Raw genomic sequence first — 23,651 nt, forward strand, 5'->3', positions numbered from 1 at the left:
TTTCACTGAAACTCGCAGCTTGATTTGAACCCCCGCCTTCTTCCTCGTATAAGAGGAGTACATGAAAGCAGCATCCAAACCGACAAGGCAACTTTAACACTGGAAACCAAGCCAGCGATACAGAATCATAACATTCATATTTTCTTCATGCCGTTGCACACACAGCAAGCGAACAGTGGTGCCGCCCTCTAGTGGCGAAATGAGGCACTGACCCAAGATTGGCGCACTGGACAGAATTCAAGCATAAGAACAATGTCAAAACATTCACATGACCGAATGATTCGATCGCAATCAAAGGCAGTGAAATGAGGCACAGCTGAGGAGTACTGAGGTCTAGGTGTGAGACAGTCCAAGTCGACCGTCGAACTTGTCTTTGTCGATGCCCTTGTGTTCCGGGACGTGCCTGAAGGTGCAGCCCACGCGGGTGCAGCCCGTTGTCCTCCAGAAGAAGCACTCTCTCTTGTACCTGTCGGGGAGTTAAACCATCATCAAGACGCCCGTGGGAGCGCATCTGACCTCAGACACAACATCATGTATGACAAATATCATATGGTCACAACTTAAACACCGAAAAATCCCATTACTTATGCAGTCATTTGACCAGTGTCAGGAGAGTGTCCTCACCCAGGAGTGGAGGAGTTGAAGTCGGCGTTGATCCTGCTTCTTTTGTCGCAGTGCTGGACAGACAGAGGGGATCCTTCCAGAACAGTCCCCTGCAGGCAGCACAGCACATCCAGTCACGGAGTGAAGAAGACAACCTCAACAACAGCTCACTTCAGCGGCAGAGTGAGGGCCAGGGGCCGGACCTTCACCTGCATGTGTCCGGCCCTCAAGACGTCCCGGCAGAACTGGTGTCCTGACAGGCTCCACTTTTTCTCTCATTATTCTCCTCACCTTTTTTTAAAACTAATTTTTGGCTTATTAATCAAATATTGAAAAACACAAAAAAATGTACTACAAAATAAATCTAAAAAAATCTAAAAATCTAAAACAATTTACTAATTTGAAATAAATACGTATGAATACAAAATATATAAATGTAATTTATAATTATACACTGCTCAGCAGTGTTTGTCAAGAAGATTCGTTTCCCACATCTTGATTTATATTTGAGATTTAATAGCTGCCTGCTATTAAATCAGATGAAACAGTAAACAAACTAATTTTGGCCGTCTGTGCAACAGTAAAATCTTTTTATTTTCAGTTGATATCACTGAAGCAGGTATCTTTACAGCCTGTTTGCAGGCAAAACGGTCTGAATTTCTTCAATGAAACTGTACCTTAGCATGCAGATCAACAGTCACTGCTGTTTCAGGCTGTAGCCAACAGACACAAAGACGGAAGAAAATACATCTCAAATGAAACTTTTGTTCCTTTAACTTGATAAAACAAGGAAGAAAAGAGGAGAAATGTGAATAATGCCTGACATTATACGATTAAAATAGGTTATTTGATTCTATATTATTACTTTTATTATAAATGATGATCTGATGATAAATGGTCATAACACAGCCATGGAAAAAACCTGTGAATATAAGACGCGAGGGCAGCACTGATACAGGCACAGGCACACGTACATCAAGTTGCAGGGCATTGTCGCACTCCTCCTTCAGTTTGTACATGACAAAAGCAGAGTGACTGTCGAGCAGCATCTTGATGCTGTAGACCGAGCCCACCCTGAAAACCAGCAGAATCCACTTGTCAGTGCAGCTCGTGACTCTTGAGTCAAAGGCGAACAGGAGCAGCACACACCTGCTGAAGAGCTGGAAGAGCGTGGCATAAGTCACTGACGGAGCGATGGATGAAACAAAGACGGAGGGGAGGTCCCTGAGGGACAGGACAGGCTTCAGCAAACGTGACCAAAGAAAGACAGAAGATCGACAGAACTCACAGCTTCACCGTACTCTTGGGCCTGGGGGACACATTTTTCACTTGTTCTACTTTTGCCGGAGTTTCCTTCCGATCCTTTGGCTCATCAGGTTCTGGGAGCTGCCGAGGTTTGGGTCGATGTGGCTGATGGACGATCCAGTCGTCGTCTCCCTCCGCAGACTGGTCTGTGTCGAGGAAAAACAGCTGACGTTTTTAAGGAACCTATCCTGAAGTTGACTGGACCTTGAGCAAACCTTCTGGATGGCTGCTCTCAAACAGAGACTGGACAGCTTCCTCCAGCGTGGGCTGGGACCTCAAGGCCACGGCGCACTGCTCCGGAGTGAAGCCCATCTCCTGCATTAAGATCCAAAAGATCCAGCCTGAGTCGGTGTGAAAGTGCACTCATATTGATATTGATGATGATGATGATGATGATGATGAGTTTCCCACCATGAGATGAAGCGTCTGCGCTCGCTCCAGCTCTTTTCTGGCCTCTGCACTTGAACGGTCCAGATTTAAAACCTCCTGAAAGACCAGCGTAGCATCGTAGTATCTCTGTGAAGGGAAGATGTGAGTCACCCTCAATGAAATCGGCAGCTGGGCTTACGTTATGTTCCGCTGACTTCCTGTTTTACTTTGAAAATTTTGTTCCCGTGGCTTCACATGATGAACAATGTCCTCCTCTCTTCAGGAGCAACTTCCTGATTTTTCTCCTCCTTGTTTAGCGCTTTCATTGTACATCCAAAAAATGTTTTTTTCATCTTGACTCACGTTTGCTGGTTTGAGATTAAACTTTATATGTTTAAAGAAATGACTGAGAGAACAGATATATTGAGATTATTTCCACAGTGTAAAAAAAGTATCATTTTTAAAAAATCTCAAAGTCAAGGGACGTAAACTAAACATGTGTATTTTTAAATTAAAAATAATTAGTCTTTTAAGAAGAGAAAAAAAGACAGGATTAAAAAGACAATATTTCAACAAAAGCTCTGGACTGCAAATGCCAGTCAAACATCAGGACGCTGGGATGACCAGTGGACTGGCGACCAGACGTCATGTGACAGACAGAGAGAGGAAGCAAAAGCACCTTCAGTCCACAGAGAGCTTTCCCTTTCCGGAACAGGCCTTTGATCCACTTGGGCTCCATGGACAGAGCGACGTCGGCGTCAGCCAGCGCCGTCTCATAGCGCTGCAACCTCTCCAGGCAAAGAGAGCGATTTCCAAACAACCTGAAAACAAGTTGACCTTCAGACCAGGCCCTTCACCTTGCCGAACATTTGCCGTCTCCTCCTCACTTGAACTCCAGCGGGTTGAGTTTGATGGCGTCGGTGAAGCACTTGATCGCCATCTCGTACTGTCCAATGGCCGCCAGGTGGTTTCCAGAGGCTGGAGGAGAGTTAAGCTGTTACTCAGCTCACAGACGGCAAAGCAAAGAAGAGAAGAGAAGAGAAGAGAAGAGAAGATTCACCTGCCAGCTGCGTGCTTTGCTTCAAACATAGATCTGCAGGAGCAGTTTTCTGTGTGAGGACCAGGGGAAAAGTGTGTTATCAGGAGCTCAACAGCTCAAAGAGGCCCCACCCGAACACACATCACTCGTCAGCTCAGCGACGGTTCTGAACACGGTGACTTCTGACAGACTTTCTACTTCAAACGCCGCCGTCAACTGACTTTCAAGCCACACGCAGCATAGTGTCCCACCTCTGTCTCAAGCCTTTTCTCCACCTGGAGGAGATCCTGCTTCGCCGTAGCTTTGGTTGATTCACTTGACTTGGCTTCATCTTTGGTTCCTGCAGCCACGGAGGGCGGCGCCTCCGCATGCTGCAATTTTGCCTTTGATTTCTGCCAATCCGTCACACGAACATTATGGACGAGAAACACTGGCGTAATTGGGGAAAAGGACCAAAAAGAAAAGTCACCTCCTGTTGTTTGGCATTCGCCATCATAGAAGCTCCTTTGTTTTCTTTGCTCTCCTCGTCGTCCAAATGAGTCCGACTCAACGTGGATTCAGCAGAGGTGTCGGACCCAACAGAAGCGGTCTCGTCATCCGTTTTCTGCTTGTTCAGAGCCTCGTCTTCTTTAGGCTGTAAACAGCAAGAGTGGGAGGAATGGATGAGATTACACAGTGACAGGTCAGCAAGGAAGCAGGTAGATGTGGCCTCATGAAACAGTGCCCTGATTGTCAGAGCTCAGCAGGCTCAGTTTAAAAGTGACCTGAAGTTTCATTGAGCCGGTGGGTCAAATACAGAGATTTTACAGCAAAGAGTGCCACCTAGTGGCTCTGGAAATGACGGCGCAGTATCAAAAACCCATCACCGGGTGGCAACATCATTGCAAGGTCTTTAACACACAAAGCTAAAAATGACTTGTTCACCTGGAGTCTTGCTGAGGCATTGTCCTTCGCAGCATTTTCCTTCGCCAATCGTTTTTTCTCATTCTTCCGCTGTGAAAGCCACAGAAAACATAATATCAGTCCGCTCCTCATATTTAATCCACGCCGCTGAGCAACTCACCATTTTCTTATTCTTATTCCGAGCAGCTTTCTCCTTCTGGCGTTCTTCCTCTTCTATCAACTCTCGAGCATTTTTGGCAGCTTCCTGAGGTGAGAAATGAAGCAAAGCCTTGATATTATATTTGCTTCTGAATTCTTTGTGGCCACGACTGAGAAAAACAGGAGACCTCAGCCGTGGCTCTTCTTCGATACGGTGCCGCACAATGGTGCCAAAGCTGAGGGTAGTCATTTTGCAGCGTTCTCGGCAGGCCAGTCCTCCAATCTAAAAGACAGAAACACACACTCGTGTCTCGAGTCGCTTCCATCCACTTGTCACCTTCTTTTGTCCAAAATGTCCTCTATTAAAGGATAATCTTGTCAATATATTTCTTCAATATTCCAAGTGCCACAAGCTCAAACGGCACTGAACTTTCATTGGACACATCACAGACTTGTAAAAGAAACCATCGAACTTTCAAAATCTTAGTGAAAAACGTTGAAAATTAAAACGACTGGTGATGTGACGTTACAGAGCGTTCCATTCCATCCAACCATGAAAATTTCATTCAAATACAATGTGTAACTGTTCCGTTTACAAACAAACAAACAAACAAATAGAGCCACTCAGGAGATTGCTGAGGATAATGAAACAGCGAAGCGCAACAGTACTTCAGTTTCACAAATAACTAATATTTAGATTTTAAAAAGTCTCACCAAAGAAGCCGAGAGGATTTTGAGTGAAGTCTGAGAGACGCTCTTCCTGATACAGCTGATGGACATAGTCCTAGAGAGAAACACAAAAGCCCAAGCTCAACACAGTCCAGTCACATTAGCTGCCTGCACAGTGGAGTCAGAATGAGTCGTGTTTCACGTTATCATCATTGCTTATCAATCATTTGATTTCCTTTTTCAACAGTACAGACTAAGGTTCATTCTTGACACAGTTTAGCTTAAAACATTGTCAAGAATATTATATCCAAACAACACTTCACACCAAGTCAAACTCAATTTCATAAGCCTTTATTTTGAAATAGCACCAATCACGGTGAAGTTCTGCACTTCATATGTGCCATTTGTGGTGATTTGTACCTGGCAGCTCCATCTAGCACATTCTTTCTCGCCACCACATGATCTCAAATCAATGGCCTCCTCTCTTTCCGTCAGACTCCCTGCATCTGCACCTCTTCTTCCTGTCTCAATATACACTGGAATGAGGAGCTCAATCTCTTCCCATTCGAACAGCTTTTCTCCACTGATCTAGTCCAGACTATCAGTAGTGGCCTGTCACGTGTCTACCAGCGAGACCAGTGTGTGTGGTCAACTGGCTCTTTCTCGTATTACTACGGCAAAACATTCGGAAACAAACCAGCAAGAGCGTAACGTGTTTGGGCTGGTCACGACAGATGGTGTTTCCAGCACTCACCAGAAAGGACATCCCCGTGGAATGGAAATGATCTGGTGTCCCTTGGAAGGGAAAAAAGCAAGATTAGGAGTCCGACTTTTAAATGCAGAGCAGAAGAGCTCACCTTTGATCTGCTCTCTCTTTGGTGGCATTGTAACCCGACGAGACAGCGTTGCGTTGGTCTGGGCTAAATATGAGCTCGACCTGTCGCTGGTATCGCCTGTTTACACCAACGGCTTCCTGACTCCATGAAGGGCAGGGCTCAAATGTCGCTGACTAACCGAGAAAACACTTCTTCTGGACGATCTCTTCGTTATATATCGAGGTTGTTTCAGAGTAACAACACGAGTCCAACTCGTTCAAAACATGATCCAAAAGTAGCTGACATATCACTCTTCTTTGATGGAATGAAGAACGAGAACGGAGCGCATTACTGCCACCTGTCGTTGTGGAGTACTACTGGGATTGTTTTTTAAAATAATCTCCGTGTCATAATGAAAGCAGAGAGTCATCAATACCGACAACAGCGTGAAACACATGTATACATGTCAGTGAACTATTGCTTCTAAGGAGGTCATAAAAACACATCGGAAACTGACTGAGGCCACACACAACACCTAACGCTCTTCCATTGCGTCTAAAATACACCGCGGTGCCGCTGTTTTTTTGATGGCGCACGTCTACATCTACATGGAAATGAAGTGCTGACTGTATAAGCGGACATTACACAGTAGTTCCTGGAGACTATTTATCATCCCGGTCGACAGGTGGCGGTAAAGAGGACGACTCGGTTTTAAACCACTTCCTAGCAACCGTCCCTGGATACGCGCTGGCGGAAGCGCGCCGCTTAGTGCGGGAAGATAACAACAATATGGAGCGCGAAGAGGTAAAATCCACTCCCTCGTTTACCTGCAACATGCACACGAAAGCGATTTAGCACCAGCTATACACCACCGGCGTAATGTGTCTTTATTTGCAAACAAGTCAGATCTCAAACAGCAGAAGCGAGGGCTAACTGCTAAGCTAACTTTGTTTTGGTGTCAAGGGCTGTCAAAGAGCGGTGTTTTGCGTTATACGAGTTCAGTTTTGTACAGTTGTTATTTCATTTGAATTGAGACTGATGTCACTATTTATTGGCGTTTCATATCTACTACTATAGAATGTATAGTACAATGCATAACCTGTTGATTTAGGGAACAACTTATTAGCCGTGTAATGAACGGTGAAATCACAGTCACATTTTGTTGCTGCACGCTCGCTTCTTTATTCCTGTATATTTTATTGTATTTATTATATATTGTAATTGTTATGGAATAATCTACGTTCAGCCGCAGTTCTGTGTGTATGTAAATGTTGTTATGTTACTCTCGTCAGCCGCTCAAAAGGGGCCTGAAGGGATGTACTGTTCTCTAATGTGATCCACTGTTGCATATAAGTGCACATACTTCTCACACCTTAATATATTGGGATGTATAATCCACAGTCCGAGTCTACACTATCCTACATTGCTATCTGATAACAGAACGATTATTAACCGATTGCTGCCACAGTCATGTTGTGCGTCAGCACTGGATTGTTTCTAATAAAAGTACAAACTGCTGTCATTTACAAGGAAGTTCCCAGCAGGAAAAGTGACTGGAGTGGATGGAATGTGTTCATGTTTTTAACCCCAGGAGGACACTGCGGATGTGGCACTGCCCCAAAGGGAAAAGAGTGTGCACCAAGTAGAAGATCATTCTCTTGGAGCCATGGGTGCCTTGGATCTGGAGGCTTTGCAACTCCGTAAGAAACTTTCTTTTTTTTTAAATCCCACCAGACATTGAGGAAAGTAATTGAATGAAGTCCACTGTTTTTGTTTTTAGAGTTCCAGGACAGCAACCTCTCTCCGGCTCTCCCTCTCCTGCAGTTGCCCACAACAAAACACAACCTGACTGAATTTTCTTTATTTCATCACAGTGCTGTGGAATTTGCTGCTTTAAGGTAAGAAGAAAGTCATCTAAATGATCCGTGAATTCAATGAATGTTCCTCATGATATTGTTTTCTGCTTTTAGGCCGTACCCCGACACTTCTGTGGCATCAACACAGTCTGACCTCCCACCTCATGATCACACAACTCACAGTTCTGTGTCGTTGTCTCAGCATCCCTTGGCCCAGACTTCGGTCTTATCTGAAATATCCGAGAGCAGCTGCTCCCAGTTCAGTTTGCAGGATGACGGGGTAGATGAAACCCTCCACTCGAGCGGTACTAACAAGCTGATGGTGGCGCCCTCTGGTGGCAGGGAGTTGCAATCTCCTGACAGACCCAACCAATCTCCAACAGACGAGCCGTACTTTTTAAGCAAGCCTGTCGCTGCAGACCAACTTCTGGACCTTCTCCAGAAAGACGTTGTCGTGCCCAGCAGCAGCAGCAGTGCAGTCTCCTCTCAGAAGAGCTTGTCTGCTGCTTTTAGAGAAACGGATACCTTCAAGACTACTGTGGACCACAGCACGACAACCAGACAAGGTCCCTCAGGTGAAGCGTGCGCTTCTCAAGGTCAGGCTTCATTCCCTGAAGTCTGCAACGTTTCTATGGGTTCACGCAGCACTCAGCCTGACGACAGCACTGAAACACTGCACAGAGAGCTGATAGCGGAGACAACCAAACATAGTGGACCTGAGCTCCTCTCTCATCTACCACTGCAGAAATCTGGTGACAAGTTCACTCCCAAACCTGCTGCCACGTCGACGGGTCATCCCCGTGGCTTGCCCTGGACCGGCTCAGTTTTGACAGGGGCGCAGAGGTTTCAAAGAGCGCACGACCTCTGGTCTCCAGCCACCCAAACTGGGATCGACGGGTCCTATCTTGGCTTCCTTCCTCAGTCTCAGTCCACACCAGGGGTTTTTAAGCTGCCACTCAGAAGTGCCAAACCTACAGAAGGAAAACTGTCCGACATTGAGTCTCATCAAGAGGGCTCAGTGGAATCCAGCAGCAAGGTCACACCAACCGCTCAGCGGCATGAAGAGGAAGCGCCATCCACCAGAGTCCGATCCCTGCCATCTCTGGATTATAAACAGAAAGTTGACGCATGGAGGGAATATCACACTTCGGCCGAGCCGTCGCTGGTAGATAGCTTGGCTTTGAAAGGCGTCCTCGGGACATCCCCCAAAAGGAGATCCTATGATGCTGTATCTGCCTCTTTAGATGGCATTCTGAGTCAACAACAGCCTCCAGGGATGAGGGAGAGCTCCTCTGCAGGTCACTCTGGAGCTTCTTCTCCAAGAAGGATGGATGCTGCTGATGGCCTTGCAGTGAGGGACAGCACCATATCCTCAGCACAACCATCTGCATCTCCATGTGGACGGTCCCAGTCCCACTCTTCGCTCAACACCGTTGTTATGTCAACCCAGACGGAGCAGCAGCCAGAACTGGAAACCAGGGCGGCGGACGAGGCCCGTCAGCAGACGAGCGGCCCGGTGGAGCCGTCGCCCTCTTTTAACCTTGACCGCTTCAGCGACGTTTCTCTTGACAGGGATCTAATGCTGTCGCCTTCCCAAGACAGCTACATTCACGATGAAGTCAAGCTAGCGACTTCAGTCGGAGCCTCTTCTGTTGTCAGCCTTGAAGTTGATAATTACGCCCCCTACTGGACCTCCAAACCATCAACACCTGCACCGCACCCCAGAGCTCCGGAGCTCAACATTGAAGAACGAATTCCGGTAACTGATCATTATTACTTATAGTGTGTATGTCTATGTAGTTCTACCATAGTAATACCGAGGGATGAGCTTGTGACGCATCATGAAACAGTGCCCTCATTATCATGACCCATTAGATAACACACTCGGTTCTAAAATTGTTAGATTTGAACAACCGTTTCAATGAAACCTCACATCATTTGTAACCAAGAGCGCCACCTATTGAGCTCTGAAAATGAGGACACTGTTCCATGAAGCCTCAATCAGCCCATCACAAGCCTATTTGACTGAATTGTGTTTTGTTTACGCAGCTGTATCTTCACAACCTGGGTATTGACCAGTCGCCGTCAGCGATACTGACACCTTTTGCACCCCGTGGACCAATCAGAGAGCCTGAATTCTCTCCCACTGATCTCAGTACCATCAAAGGATCCATTGGAACCCCAACCAGGAGTGCTCAACCTTCAGAAGGTAAAGAAACTGGAAGAATGGCCTGAAGAAGACGCTCAGAAAGTCCTTTTGATTCCCTGTTTTTAGGTGACAGTCCGTTGAAGGGGGAGTACTCCAGGGCCAGTGTTGTGTCAGCGGACTCCAGCATCTCCGTACCCTTCAGTCTGGACAGCCTGGGTCCAGCTCTGTCTGCCCCGGAACAGCCCAGGGTTTCCTTGTCATCCAGCACAAGCAGAGCTAGCCGCAGACTTGCAGCCTACTTCCATGCAGAATTAGAGCCTCAGCTGTCCATAACTGAAAGCAGCCAGCGACTACCCAAGGACAGTGGTGAAGCCAGTGGCCAAAACAAGCTCGAACCTCCGTTTGCTCAGGACGCTGAAAGCATTAACGGAGATCTGAATGCTACTTTAGTGGGAAGCAGTGGCCTGCAGACGTTGGAGGGACCACTAGCTTCCAGTGTTCCCACTGAAGTCCCCATGCTCAAGATCAGTAAAGAACCTTTGGAATCCACTCGTCCTTCTTCTGCCCACACGTGGAGCAAGTCATCAGAAGTACGGCGGCAGAGCTCGATAGGTCAAGAAAGCCTAAGCTCCTCCATTCAGCGGGGTTATCCGTCCAACCCAGACACCTTTGTCTCTCCCCAGAGAGACACAGTTATCCAAGGTGAGGTGTCCTCTCTAAACATCTCCAAGGCAACCCGGCGGGCGGAGCCAGAGGGCTGCAGCGCCGCTCCCCTGGACGTGCCTCCACCTGTGGCACCATCGTCCCTGAGCGCCGCAAGCTCCACTTCAGAAGTGCTGTCACAGCAAGAGACAGAGGTGACTCAAGATCCACAGGAGGACGGCAGGTCCTCAGCCGTGCAGGTGGGGTCCGACCGCGTAGGCACCAGCGACGCAAGCAGCCAGAGCTCGCTGACGGTCAAAGTGGGGAAGCTGCTTCAGATGGAAACCCCATCCACGCTGACCACCAGCACCCCCAGCACCACCGACTTGGAGGACAGCAGGGTCAGAGGTCAGAGAACGACTTCTCCAACCTGAGTTATCACCAGGAGTGTTCACCAATCTGTCCCATTTCAGACTGGATCAAACTGAAGAAGTCCGGCCAGCTGTCAAAGCTGCCGGAGCTGGACCAGGAGGACCGCGAGCAGATCGAGGAGATCAAGAGAGAGCTGCTGCTGAAGAACCCTGGCATGGTTGGTGCTTCCCTTTTTCTAATGCTGAGCTCATTTGTTTACTTGTATTAGGATCAGGTCAGCATGGGTGAAGCAACTCCGCTTCACTATTGAAGCAGAACACAAGCCCTTTAGAGCAATGAACGTGGCACAACAAGACAACCTCACATTTGTTTCTGTCATTCCCACCTCTAGTCTGGACAGCACAGGTGTCCCCGCAGGTAACTGCTCAGCAGCATGTTGTGGCCATACCAAAAATTCATTTCTGCTCCTGCGTCAGTTTTGCAGTGCCGTGTCATGTTTGCGCTGCGTTTGCATTCACGGTCTTGTTCTGTCTTCAGAATGAGGCCAGCTCAGATTCCGAGAGCCGCTCGACATCCAGTGGAGGAGCCGTGACGGAAGACAGAGGCTCCACCTCTCGGCTTCTGAGTGCACATCAGCCAGCCTCCGTGCCGCGTCCAAATCTGGAGGCTCAGGTGCAGGAGATTGCTGCCAGAGAAGGAGTGGCTCTCCGCAGACGGAGAGCTGAGGCCCACACGTCCATCACGTCCCCGCCTTCATCACCAAGTCCTCCTCAGAGTTGCACTTCGGAGCCGCTTCTGCTGACTGAACTGAGGACTGCAGCCCTCGGCTCAACTGAGGTGGAGAAGAGCAGCGTGCGAGGGGCAGGACGGGGCTCTGTCAGAGGTCAACCCGCTGCTGCCTCTCACGGCTCTGAAGAGCAGCTGGACGCTTCTTTTGCGGCTGGCCACCAGCCTGAGGCGGAACAGACCCAAGCCGTGATCATCCCCTCCACTGTCCCTGCGGCTGCTCATCATGACTTCATCCCACTGAGGCCTGCTACATCTTCTGTCATCAGTCCAGACGAAGGTGTGGGTTTGTCCAGCCCACCCGAGTGGAACCAGGCCAGGCACCCCAGCAGATCAGCGACCGGTGTTCAGGTCAGGGCTGACCTCCTGCAGCAGGTTCCTCACACATCCTTGGAGACACCAGGTAGCATTCCTTCAAGTCTCGCCTCACGAAAACACAAAAACTTACTTGCTTTGGTCGCCCCTCACTCAACAGCGCCACCTGTCCTGCTGCCATATAAACCTCAGGGAAGTGAAGAGCTCTTTTTCATCCCACAAACGGAAGCTGACATCTCGTCCACGTCAATGGAGAGTTCGCACACAGGTGCGTGTTTGTTCAGAGCAGCTCACTCCGACTCCCCATGCAGTAAATAAGCTCCTCATCAAGGTCCCTTCATACGTCGCCACATGAGCTTTATTCTGTCCTAGTCTTTGCTGCTATTAAAACGATGACCCTCTCAGTGTTGCGTACGAGATTAGAGACATGTCTTCAGTCACAGTATTTCGCGCATCTCAGAGTAGGTGGAGCAACCCCTCATGATACTCACATCGTGTCTGTACTGGCGTTTTCTTATGATCAAACAAGCTGTGTTGTTTTGGAGTAGAAAATTGAATTGAATGAAGTGAGGCGGATCTCGGTTCCCATGAGTCTGTGCGGCTGGTTTTCTATTGTAACCCACACCAGGCCTCTCATGCATTATTCATGTTTGGGGGCCGTGTGGGACAAAGAAGAGCGGGGTCTAGTCGCTGCAGGAGAAATGCCAGACTCTTATTTCTGCTCTGTTCACCTGCTGCCATCTGTTCTGTGCCCCGCTCCAGGCTCCAACGATGCCGTCCCGCCCCACTTCAGCAGCGACGTGCTAGGACACCAGGACCCGGGTCTGGACAGAGGAGTGACCATCAGACACGCAGAGGGCATCTACAGCAAGAGGCAGGGCGCCGGGATGATGGCGGCGGCCGCACACGGAGGTGAGGCGCCGCTCTGAGCGGCAGTGGCTGGAAATGGGATTTAACAAGCTCACATTTGGCTTCGCCCCAGAAGCTTATTTTTGTTGTCATGTCTCTTCATTTTCAGGGAGAAGCTCACAAACCACAGCCTTTGCAGCACCTCAGTGGTCCACTGAAAGGTCACAGGTCAAGCTCCAAGAAGCCCCGAGGCCCACTAAGGACCAGGGAACTAGTCCGATCCAGTTCTTCCGCTCTGCGCCTGCGGGGACCAGACCAACTGTTGCAGTGAACCAGCACAGTCATCAGGAGCAGGGCGCTAGTTTGGACCAGCTGTGGTCCAGGTTCTGTGAGCAGTGGAGCGCCCAAGAGTCCCGTCCCATCAGGGACCGAGAGGCCTCGCTGCTGGACAGGATGGAGCGACTGTCCCGTCTGATCCAGGACAACAGGAGCTGGACGGGAGCGCGGCGTCAGCAGAGAGGAGCAGGGCGAGGGCTTCGCAGAGAGGCTCCAGAGGAGGACAGCCGCCTCTCCTCCAGCTTCTCGCAGGGTTCCTCCAACAGTCTCAGCATCTGTCCTGCTGACCGAGACGAGTCCAGCACGACAGTGTCCACCGTGGACACGGCACGTCTGCTCCGAGCCTTCGGGGCCCACAGAGTCCAGCAGATGAGGTCCAGCTCCAGTCTCAATAGGCTCTACACCAGCATCAGTAGGCAGCAGGGGGCGAGAGAGCGGGTGAGGGAACTTGGTAGCATAATGACTGGAACAGATGCTGCTGATGTTAGCTCACGGCTTTAGTGCTTCTCTCTCCAGGTTCTCGATTCATCCTCCAGCAGCAGCATCTTGGATTTGTCCCATCAGAGACCCCCTCGAACCCTCGCAGCTAAGAAGACCGTGAGGATGGTCAGCAGAGGAATCCAGGCAGGTGGGTGAGCAGAAGATCACCTCCTCAAACAATTGTTCTTCGGTCTGTTGTGAACACTCCCTGTTCTTCTCAGGCCACCTGGAGATCGTCAGCAACGCCACACGGCGTCACACACGGGATGTGGGAACCACGTTTCCGTCTCCCCCTGAAAACATAGCGCCCCCACAGGTGGACTCCTCGTTGTGTGCCGAGCCTGACAGACCAGAGCCCATGACGACCGGCATCCTGAAGAGAAGGAGCAGACCTTCTGGACCTCGAGGTGGAGCCGGGCTCAGACACAGATGGAGCTCTCGTACTGACCCTTGTGCTGTGCTTCTTCAGGAGTCACATGGTTCATCTCTGCCGGGGAGCTGAGGAGTGAAGAGCGGAAGGAGAACGAGTCGTCATGGAGACCCGGCCCCTCCTGGTTTGAGCCCGTCAGAGCCGGCAGCTCACGGAGGGAGCCACTCAGACAAGTGCAGCAGAACCTGGAGGCCGAACCCAACCGTCCACCTGGAACTACGACAGGATCTGAGCCAGTCTCTCTTCAGGTGGGTCCTAAGCCGAACTGGCAGTAACTTCTTCAGGCCTAATTGTGGCGTGTCACTCCCGCAGGAGTCTCTGCAGATGCGTCGCCCGGCGTTCATCGTCCAGTCCAGAGAGCGGATGGTGCGACTGGCGATGCAGGCGGAGGAGAGGAAGCTGTTTGACACCATGAGCCGAGAGAGAGACCTGCTGCTGCAACGGACTGGTGAGCGCAAAGGTCCGGAGAGGATTCCCAAACCAGCAGGTACGCAGACCTCTGCAGCAGTTTAAGGAGCTCAAACTGAACTGCTGCCTCTGCTCAGACGTCCCTGCGACCCGGCGGGCTGTTTCCAGGAAGGAGATGATCCAGAGGTCTAAACAGTAGGTCCTCTCATCTCTTTCAACTCTTCCAAAGAGGCTGAATCTAAACACGGTCCTGGCTTCCAGGATCTACGAGAGTCTTCCTGAGGTTCAGCGGAAGAAAGAAGAGGAGCGAAGAAGAGCGGCGTACAGATCGTATCGACTCAACGCCCAGATCTACAACAAGGTAAGTCATCAGAATCACCTGGTTCTCAGTTGAGGAAGGAAGTTCACTCGTCGCAGCTGCACTTCTCCTTCCTAATAAAGAGCGTTTTCCATCACTAACCTGCCCTGACGTGCGAGAGCTTTCTCTGGACTCATGCTGCCTGAGTCGCTGTTCAGTAAAACCAACGGCGTCCTGTCTTGCAGAGAATCACGAGTCGAGTCCTGGAAAGGAGAAGGTCAGCATGGAAGTGAGGATTTTAACGTCAAATAAAGCAGAATCATGTTCAACATTTTTGTTACTTTTCCAGTCATGGCAGTGGCTTTTTTAGATCCAAACCATGTTTGTTTCAATAAACAAACTTAGTGCGCAGTCTTGGTCGGTTTTTATTGATCCGCGCTCACTCACGGACGACACACACACGTTTATACTCTGCAGAGCCACTCGTCTGCTTCATACAAAACACAGCGACAGCAAAGCGGAGACAGATCAACACGGGAAGTCTAAACCAGGACGAACGGACGCAAGGCTTCAGCAGGTTTAAGGCTCAGTAGATCTTTAGTCTGATAAATAAATGTGCAAAATAAAGTCATAAAACAACTTGATCACGCATTTCCCTTAACTGCAACTGTTTCAGTCGCTGGGGCTGTGAGGAAACAAAGATAAATTATTGTGCAAAACTCACTTGAAATAACTTCATTAGTCAAGCATCGCAACACCTGATAATACTGTTTTATACTTCTGTTAACAATGTCCCTAAGGTCACAACAATTCACCAGAGATGTTTCGTCCAATGCACCTGTGCTGCAGTAACAATAGATTTAGCCGCATCATGTTGAGTTTATGAGCTCTAAATATCATGTAAGGAACCACATCACTGTCACACCATCAGCAAAGCAGCAGTCACGGCTAAGAAGACGGATGATGTCGTCATGGAAGGTTCGGCATCTGTCAAATTACGTTTCAGACTGGTGTGTATCCCAGCTATTTAGGATGGGAGGCAGGTCTCCAGGTCATCCAGGACACTCTCACCCACACACACACACACACAAGTTAGAGTCATCAGTGAACCGCAGCATTAATAACGGAAGGATTCAATAAAACAAGTTAGCGACGTGAGTCAGAATAAATAAAGCTCTTTGTCATGTGACGTTAAAAAGGTTCGTATTTGTGCGTCAGACTTCATGCAGGAGGGATTTGAGAACAATGTCGACCCAGTGTCAGTCCAAGTGCAGCTCTGCAGTCATGTGACCTGAGTCATGGCGGCAGGTGGCGCTGACGTCCTCTCAGCTCCTCAGCAAACTGTGGACCCGCTGCAGCTGATGCTGCGACAGGACCAGACGATGGACCTGCTCCTGACCCCGCGGACACGGTACCATCACGCGACCCACCAGGACTGTGTCGGCCTGCTTCTCCTCCGTCGCCTGGAGACCCAGAACACGATACAACATAAAAAACACTCTCCATCAAGGTGAAACCGGAAGAAACAGCGAGGGTGACTCACCTTAACAAAGGCGGTGGAAGGGAAGGTGGCGAAGTCCGACGTCACTCGAGCGCCAGGCTGCTGTTTGACCACATGCTCCGCCACCTCGCCCTGATCAAGACAGAAAGCAACATGAACGTGGTCCTCAGCTCCACTGCAGACGTCCTTCAGCGCACCTTCAGTCTGTCCAGCGTGTCTTGGAGTGACTGTATTCTGGCCGTCTGTTCCAGTAGCTGGGCACTAGGTGTCACTGCAACACAGAAACAATCCCCAAATCTGAACACTACACGCGATTACCGGCTCAGCGTGCGAACGTTTGCCCCTCTGATCGCTCCGTCCTGAGTCATGTGACCTGGTGAAATCGTTGTTCCAGTACCTGGAGATCTGCCGGTGATGTCGACCACTTTGACGTTGGCGCTCATCTGGAGCAGCGTCTCCAGCAGCTGGTCGGTCTTCCTGTAGAGGGCGCTGGACAGAACTTCCCTGTTCTCTCTGGAGGGCAGTTTGGTCACCTGGAGCGGTGGCAGCGACGCCAGCTGGGCGCGCATCTTCTCTGCCTGGACAGACGCGCGTTGTTTGTTGGACTAGCGCCCTCTGCTGGACCTTGAGAGCCTAACTTGTGCTCTGATATTTGATTTACTTTTTAAAAGCAGGATAATTAACTTCTGGAATGTTGTATTTTGGGAGTTGTATTGTTATTAACTATTAATAATAAATACAGAGATAAAATGCATGAGGGAATAACAGCAACGCAAAACTAAGATGTATCTTTGTTTGGTATTTCATTCACATTTAAGGTCGTGGTTTCAAAACACTGCGTCTGATTCGTACCTTCAGCCGGTTGTTTTCATTCTTCAGCTGCTTGATGCAGAGTCTCTGAGCTTCAATCTGTCGAGTCAGCAGAGGCGAGTCGATCACCTGCAGGCCGCAGTCTGCCGTCACACCCGACAGGAGGTTGACTACAGGCGAGCAAAGGAAAACTCACGTCAGCTGAGCAACGTTTTTGAACATCTCTATCACACAGCCCCAAAAAATACATAGAAAAGTAAGTCACAACACTTGATAAAAGTTCACAAATAATAACTCCAAAGGAGGTGTTCATGCTCCCATCAACGTCATGCATGACGAGCTGGTTGTTACCTTTCTGTTCATCTGCCGAGACCAGTGAAAGACAAAGATTACATGTATGAATCAACATTTATATTTATTAAATAAAAAGTAACCTCTGAAAATAAATCAATATTCCGACTACTTTGTCAATGTAAAATGATTTAAAAACATTATTTTATAATTACTGGTTACCTCTTTTTAGTTTAAAAAAAGACGAATAGTTTGTCCAGAAGCGACATTTTCAAACATATTATATCATATTCATATTATTATATTAAATAAACAAACATTGTTTTTCTTATTATTAAATGTACATCGATATATATATTAACATACATGGTTGAAAAGAGCAATAAAAACTGAATGCAAGAAATAAGAAATTGTTTCAAGTAAAATACAAGTTCTGTGGGGAAACTGGTCACTAGGAAGAATATATTTTTTAGATAAGATATTTGATTGGAACCAGGAAGAAAAGTCGTCTCACCTCCAGTCACTCCTGAGACCATGGAGGCGATTCCTGATTGGCCAGTTCTGAGCCCGTCTGCACCCATCTTTGACTGGCTGTTGATCCTCTGCTTTAGCTCCGCCTTCTCGGACTCCAGCTGGTCGATGTCCGCCTGCAGTGCGTCCATCGTCTCCTCGAACTCTCTGCGTGCAAACCAGACCAGTGAGGACGGGTCTCCGCGGCGTGGCCGGGTCATGTGGCGGTTCTGACTTCTCCTTCTTCTTCAGCAGCGCGGTGGTCTCGTCCAGCCGCGTCTGGATCTTCTCCACCCGCTCGTCTGCGTCTCTGGACGAGCTGTCCAGCTTCTTCTCCAGGAGACTGAGCCGGACGTTTGCTTCGCTCAGCTCTTCTCCCTGAAAACATTGGTGACTGTTAATCTGTTGCCAGGCCACGGCTGAAACAACTCCTCACCTTGATCTTCAGCGACTTCTTCAGCTCCTTGATGACTGTCTCGCGGTCCTCCAGCTTCATGCCCAAACCTTCGGCGTCAGTGATTTCGGCTCTCAGCGCCGCCGCCCGCAGGTCCACGGGAGGAAGGTTCTGAGAGTGGGGAGACCATGGAGATGTTCAGGAGTCACGCCTCTTTGACAACAACTCATCTCCTCCAGCCTCCACCGGTCACCTTGTTCTGAGGCTTCTCAGAGTCGTACTCTCCCTCCTGCATGGCAGTCGCCATCTTGTTCATGGTTGCTATGACGATGCTGCAGGACTGACGCAGGCACTCGTTGGGGTTCGTCCCCTGGGACCCATAAATCTGTACATGACAACACAACTCTGATGATAAACCATCTCTGTGATGTCATCATCGCAACACAGCACGGCATCGACAAATGGAAACCACATTTTGTCTTAACCTCCAGGGTGTTGCGTTCAGGTACCTGCTCTCCGGCCTTGAACGCCACGTCCTCCAGCTTGACAGCAGACAGTCCTTCCTGCTCCCCCAGAGGTGCCATCATCTGGGCCCCAGCGGCGGCCACCTCCTGCAGCACCGCCACCACCCAGGTCAGGTGCTTCCTGCAGTCCGACAGCGTGTCCGACACCTGCGCGATCACAGCAGCAAAGACGTGAAGCGACTGTCGACGGATCGAACACTTGTCAACAACAGATCACGCCACCTGCTGGCCGAAGGTGAGCGCCGCCGGGATGCCAGGCGCGTCGGTTCCGGGCATCCTGCGGCGGATCTTCTTACAGAACTGTCTGATGTCACTGCAGGAAGTCTCTAGGTCCTTCAGCAGCACCGCCAAGTCCGACTTCTCCTGACCCGCATGCAGGAACGCACGAAGACGCCCGACCTCCACCGCCATGCAGTCCAGAGCACTCTGAGTGAACTGAGCGGGAACACACATAGTTATCCTCAGTTCATTCAGTCGATCAATGCAGAATCGTTTCTGCTCTGTCGAACAATAAACTCTCTGAAGATGCAGCTGTTCTTCCTGAAATAATGAGCGAGTGGGATTTTGGCTTGGGGATTCGAATATTCATTTTTATCACCAGGACATGAAAATATTGAAGACATGAGATGTAATAAAATGAATCATATAAGTTTTGCACATACAATAATCTAGTCGCCAATTCCATCTGTTGATTTTATCATAAGCTATTAAAAACATTAATGAAATGATTATAAAGACATTACGTTTCATTTCAAAACAATTGATTTACATGATATACAATGGGGTGGGCAACTATATTTCCAATGGGGTCAATTGTAAACCTTGAATAAATAGAAAAAAAGTAATTTATTGTTATTTATTTCTTCAATAGCATAAAATCAATAGCATAAAAATAAAAGGAAGGAAATATTAAGGAAAAAAATGACAACAATTTACAGCATTGTTTCCTTGATACTGTTCAAACAAAGCTAAAATAAATCAACACTTTAAAGGGAAAAAAAACTATTAGAAAAACTTGATAAAATGACATAGCTTAACTGAATTAATATTCTCTTAAGAATACTGAGAATTCTCTGGAGAATGTACTGCACAATGGTGTTTTAAATCAAGGGTGAAAAGTGACGCACTGAGTAAGAATTAGAAGGTTTTGTAGCCAGCGTTCTTCACTGTGTGTGTAATTGCTGGTGAAAACAAGATCGGAATAATACTGAGCAAATGGACGTTAAGACGGACGGCAGACTTGAAACAACAAATGTTGACAGAAGATAGAAGATTACAGTAGCTGGTCCAGTACTCACCCTGATGTGGTCGGCCAGTTGCACGGTGGAGTCCTCACTCTGGTCTGCCAGGTGGATACTGTACAGGTGCTGCAAACACACACGATCATCGACCAATGACCTCAACACGTTAGTCACAGAAGCAGGATTTGTGTGTTCAATCCATTCAGATGCTTTTGATCAACATGTCACTGGTAGTACTGTGTCAGCAGTACCTGATAGTACTTGATGGCTTTCGTCAGAGGCTCAACGTTGACCGTTTCATCCAGCTGGTCTTTGTGCAGCAGGTCAATCAGGAAGTCCAAAGAACGTTCATGGACGCTCATCTCCGGGTAAAGAGCGCCAATCTTCTTGTAGACCTCCACGCTGCACTGGGCGAGGGCTCTGGCACAAACGAAAAACAGATACTGTCTTCATCTGCGGACATGAATCCACCTCAGTGGACTGGTTACAACCCAAGAAAGCATACTGCTCATATTTGTGCAGCGTGGCCTGCAGCAGACTGAGTGAATAGACCAGGCCGCCGGCGAAACTCAGCTGCTCCCCAACGCTTCCTCGCAGTCCAGTTCTCTGAACACAGTTCTCGTTTAGGTCGAACTTCTCTTGGGCCTGTTTGCTGATCAACTCCGCCTTCAAAAACAGTCAGAACATCCTGTGAGTTTCAGACACCAGTCAGACTAAATGCAAGACTGACGACATGCCTGACTATAGAATGTTATTTCGCTGGTGACGAGCCATCCACCTCACCTTGCACACCAGTCTGGGGATGAGCAGGAGCACCAGGATGCAGTCATGATCGCCACCGTGGCGAAGAAACGACTCCGGCATGAACGCGGTCAGAAGAGAAACATGTCTGTTGGCCTGAGCCACCTCCATCTTCCTCAGTTCCATCTCGATGGCCTGCACCAAACACACACACACTTGATAACTCCACTCATGGCAGTCCAACAAGACCAGCTGTGACAAAAACGTCCTGTCAAAAATTATACAAATAAATCAATCATGCGGACGTATAAGAGCAAGAAGCAGATGAAGATGAAGAAGCAGTGAGGGGTCGCTGACCTTTGCGTACGCCTTCGTCTCAGCAAACTTGATCTTAAAGTCGAACATCTCTGCGGGCGGCTGCTGCAGCTGCTCGGCGGAAGCTTCCTGCTGGCTTGTCAAGTCTCGGTTTACTTCCTGTTGTACCAGAAGAAAGTGATGAGAGACATTCTCCCAGCTTTGCGGGGACAGGTTGGGTCAGGACCTGCAGGTGAGCAGTGAGCTCTCGGTACTTCTGGATGGTCTGTTGATAATCAGCAACAGTCTCCTGAGCGGCTTCCACTCTCTTCTCTGCCTCTCGAACCCGGGAAGCACCGAGGTCCAGCATCTCTCTGAGCTCCAGCTCCGTCTCTCTGGCGTTCTCCTGCAGCTCGTCGTTCATCTCGTTGATCGCTTCCTGATGAAGATTCAACCATTGATGGAACAACATCATCAACAAGACTCTTTCATCAAACAAGCAGAAGCAAAAGAGAATCCAAATCCACAGAGTGGTTCTCTGTGCTCACCAGGTCAGAGACCGTCTCTCTCATCTCTCGAACTTTCTCCTCCAGGTCCAAGTTCCTCTCTGTGAGCGTCTCCACCATCTCCTCTGCACCCAACGCTGCATCCACCTGAATCATCATCAGCAGGAGGTATGAAACAGAAGAACATGAATTCTGAAGATCCCTGACGTCCACACCTGCTCTTTCAGCTCATCAATGGTCTTCTCTGACGCCGACATCTCTTCCTGCAGTTTCTCTTTTTGGCCCCTGAAGGCATCCAGCTCCATGTTCTTCTTCTCCATCTGCTTCTGCAGCTTCACATGTTCCTGCTTCTCTGAGGCCGATAGGTCCCGCATCCTGACACATTTAAAAAAAACGAATTAGAAGCGACCCATTCTTCTCTGTCTCCTGCCGACTGGGCTACTCACCTGACCAGAGCTTCTTTCAGCCTGCTGTTCTGCTCCTCCAGCTGTCTGACGTGATAGCTCGACGCAGCTCCGTCTGAACCTGAAAAATCACAAGACCTTTCAGCTTGTGATCACGTTTGGACCGATCAAACTCCTCACACCTTTCTCCTCTATCTCGTGTTTGAGGATCTCCAAGTCCATGGTCAGCTCTTCCACTCTCTCCTTCAGGGAGTCCACCTCCAGCTGCAGCGACTCCGCCCGCTCCTCTGCCATCTCCTTGTCCAGCGTCGCCATCTCGATGGCGTCAGCTGTGTCTGACATTTCCTCCATGTAGCGCTCCTTGGCCTCCTGCGCTTCCTTGGCCTCCTGCGCTCACAGATGAAGACTCTCTCAGATGCTGCTTGTTTGCTGATGTCAGCAAATACTACAGTCATTCATAGTGATTTGCAGCCCTCTCCTCCTTCCTTAAATCAGAGATATTACACGAGAAAATATGTTGTCTGACTCCTTTACCCGCTTGGCCTCCTTCAGCTGCTTCTGCAGCTCGGCCTGCTGCTCCTGCATCTTGCTCTTCCACTCCTGCAGCTGTTCCAGCTGGATCTTGTGCTTCTCCAGCTCCTTCAGCTTGGCTTTGTCTTCCGTTCTCTTCATCTTTAGGGTCTCCAGCTTCTCGTCCAGATCTTTCACCTGAGCCCGCAGAGCTTCCTCTTCCTGAGCAGCAGACAAATCAAAATCAAATCCACGGCAGAGAGACGCCACACAAACGGCAGCGCCGAGGTGTTAGACGAGCTCACACCTCTCATGCAAGTGCGTCACAGCGGACAAGAAACTCTACCGCACACGCCGTTATTGCTGCTAAAGCTGTCATGCGTGTGCTCTCACGCTTCCCTGAGTGATCAGGGACGATAACTCAAGACGAGCAGTCACACCTCTGGGTGTTAAAATGCTTCTCACATCAACACTTCAGCAACGTCACCTGCTCTTCCGTCGTGAGTTTGTCCTGAGAGGAGAGAGGATCCATCAGAGCTGGCAACACCACCGACAAAAATCAACAACATATGGTGACCAAATTGTCTGAGTGACCTTGTGATCTAGAACCGATCACCTCCTGTTTAACAGATTGCACATCACTCAGGGAATCCAAGCAGCTGGTGGGCAGTGGCCACTATTCATTTTCTGGTTGTGTACAGGCAGTGAATGGGTGAGAGAGAGAGAGCAGCAGGAAGGTGAGATGATTGTGTGTGTGTGTGGACTTGTATAGCTATATATATAAACTACTTGTGAGGACATTTTGCTTGTGGTTTGCTGGTCGCCACAAGTCCAAGCCAAGCCTCAGTTGGAGGATGCATGAATGCATGAAAACGTCAAAATAACTGGGTCATTAGAATTAGGCTTGAGTTTGGTTCAGAGTCTTGGTAAAGGTCAGCCATGTGGTTTGGATGGTCGGGTTTAGGGGAGATGCTGGGGAAAGGGTTATGTCAATGAGCCGTGCCCACAAAGACAGAAATACAAGCATGTGTGTGTACCTGGTTTAGTGCTACTTTTTTTCACCAACTCTTTCATTACATACTGAAATTGAACTGACAACTCCTAGTTGAATCACTTGCCACTTGAGCAAGAGGAATCCTGTGACATTCCCAAGCCAGAGTGGG

General features: G+C 49.0%; 3 protein-coding genes across 20 annotated transcripts in view; 1 reads left to right on the forward strand and 2 right to left on the reverse strand.

The window, feature by feature from the left end:
• LOC128747876 (tetratricopeptide repeat protein 31-like) lies at positions 1-16,202 on the reverse strand. 4 transcript variants are annotated; one of them, XM_053846117.1, is made up of 20 exons: positions 16,054-16,202; positions 14,925-15,025; positions 5,781-5,821; positions 5,447-5,547; positions 5,072-5,141; positions 4,546-4,640; positions 4,380-4,463; positions 4,241-4,309; positions 3,786-3,950; positions 3,568-3,708; positions 3,338-3,386; positions 3,165-3,255; positions 2,957-3,098; positions 2,320-2,424; positions 2,124-2,223; positions 1,892-2,054; positions 1,753-1,827; positions 1,578-1,677; positions 625-713; positions 191-466 (listed from the first exon to the last, which is right to left on the reverse strand). In XM_053846117.1, the coding sequence occupies exons 1-20, from the start codon at positions 16,060-16,062 to the stop codon at positions 334-336; spliced, it is 1,923 nt and encodes a 640-aa protein (XP_053702092.1). In that variant the 5' UTR covers positions 16,063-16,202; the 3' UTR covers positions 191-333. The 4 variants fall into 4 exon arrangements, with proteins under 4 accessions (XP_053702093.1, XP_053702092.1, XP_053702094.1 ...); XM_053846118.1 differs by lacking the exons at positions 1,578-1,677; positions 1,753-1,827 and having other exon boundaries at positions 1-466; XM_053846119.1 differs by lacking the exons at positions 5,447-5,547; positions 16,054-16,202 and having other exon boundaries at positions 5,884-15,022.
• On the forward strand, positions 6,413-15,173 carry alms1 (ALMS1 centrosome and basal body associated protein). Of its 2 annotated transcripts, XM_053846101.1 has the most exons (18): positions 6,414-6,645; positions 7,433-7,541; positions 7,622-7,739; positions 7,812-9,456; positions 9,747-9,906; positions 9,973-10,896; positions 10,962-11,077; positions 11,398-12,049; positions 12,122-12,229; positions 12,724-12,873; positions 12,980-13,584; positions 13,663-13,774; positions 13,848-14,033; positions 14,096-14,304; positions 14,369-14,543; positions 14,602-14,659; positions 14,726-14,825; positions 15,008-15,173. In XM_053846101.1, exons 1-18 carry the CDS (start codon positions 6,631-6,633, stop codon positions 15,053-15,055), a joined length of 5,490 nt encoding a protein of 1,829 aa, XP_053702076.1. In that variant the 5' UTR covers positions 6,414-6,630; the 3' UTR covers positions 15,056-15,173. The 2 variants fall into 2 exon arrangements, with proteins under 2 accessions (XP_053702075.1, XP_053702076.1); XM_053846100.1 differs by having other exon boundaries at positions 6,413-6,645; positions 11,398-12,229.
• The window catches only part of dctn1b (dynactin 1b), a 20,350-nt gene continuing 11,868 nt past the window's right edge, over positions 15,170-23,651 (reverse strand). For all 14 annotated transcript variants that reach the window (XM_053846110.1, XM_053846116.1, XM_053846109.1 and 11 more), the window contains 22 exons: positions 22,513-22,710; positions 22,161-22,365; positions 22,021-22,099; positions 21,790-21,949; positions 21,617-21,721; positions 21,316-21,507; positions 21,132-21,248; positions 20,817-20,969; positions 20,539-20,699; positions 20,285-20,453; positions 20,091-20,159; positions 19,015-19,227; positions 18,778-18,939; positions 18,522-18,653; positions 18,311-18,439; positions 18,110-18,252; positions 17,879-18,042; positions 17,116-17,243; positions 16,661-16,841; positions 16,461-16,534; positions 16,306-16,395; positions 15,170-16,225 (listed from right to left, as the gene is read on the reverse strand). In XM_053846110.1, the coding sequence (XP_053702085.1) occupies positions 16,088-16,225; positions 16,306-16,395; positions 16,461-16,534; positions 16,661-16,841; positions 17,116-17,243; positions 17,879-18,042; positions 18,110-18,252; positions 18,311-18,439; positions 18,522-18,653; positions 18,778-18,939; positions 19,015-19,227; positions 20,091-20,159; positions 20,285-20,453; positions 20,539-20,699; positions 20,817-20,969; positions 21,132-21,248; positions 21,316-21,507; positions 21,617-21,721; positions 21,790-21,949; positions 22,021-22,099; positions 22,161-22,365; positions 22,513-22,710 (3,162 nt within the window). In that variant the 3' untranslated portion in view covers positions 15,170-16,087. The remainder of the gene's footprint in view (positions 16,226-16,305; positions 16,396-16,460; positions 16,535-16,660; positions 16,842-17,115; positions 17,244-17,878; positions 18,043-18,109; positions 18,253-18,310; positions 18,440-18,521; positions 18,654-18,777; positions 18,940-19,014; positions 19,228-20,090; positions 20,160-20,284; positions 20,454-20,538; positions 20,700-20,816; positions 20,970-21,131; positions 21,249-21,315; positions 21,508-21,616; positions 21,722-21,789; positions 21,950-22,020; positions 22,100-22,160; positions 22,366-22,512; positions 22,711-23,651) is intronic.

Source organism: Synchiropus splendidus, chromosome 16 (genome assembly GCF_027744825.2).
Source record: "Synchiropus splendidus isolate RoL2022-P1 chromosome 16, RoL_Sspl_1.0, whole genome shotgun sequence".
Classification (NCBI taxonomy): domain Eukaryota; kingdom Metazoa; phylum Chordata; class Actinopteri; order Syngnathiformes; family Callionymidae; genus Synchiropus; species Synchiropus splendidus.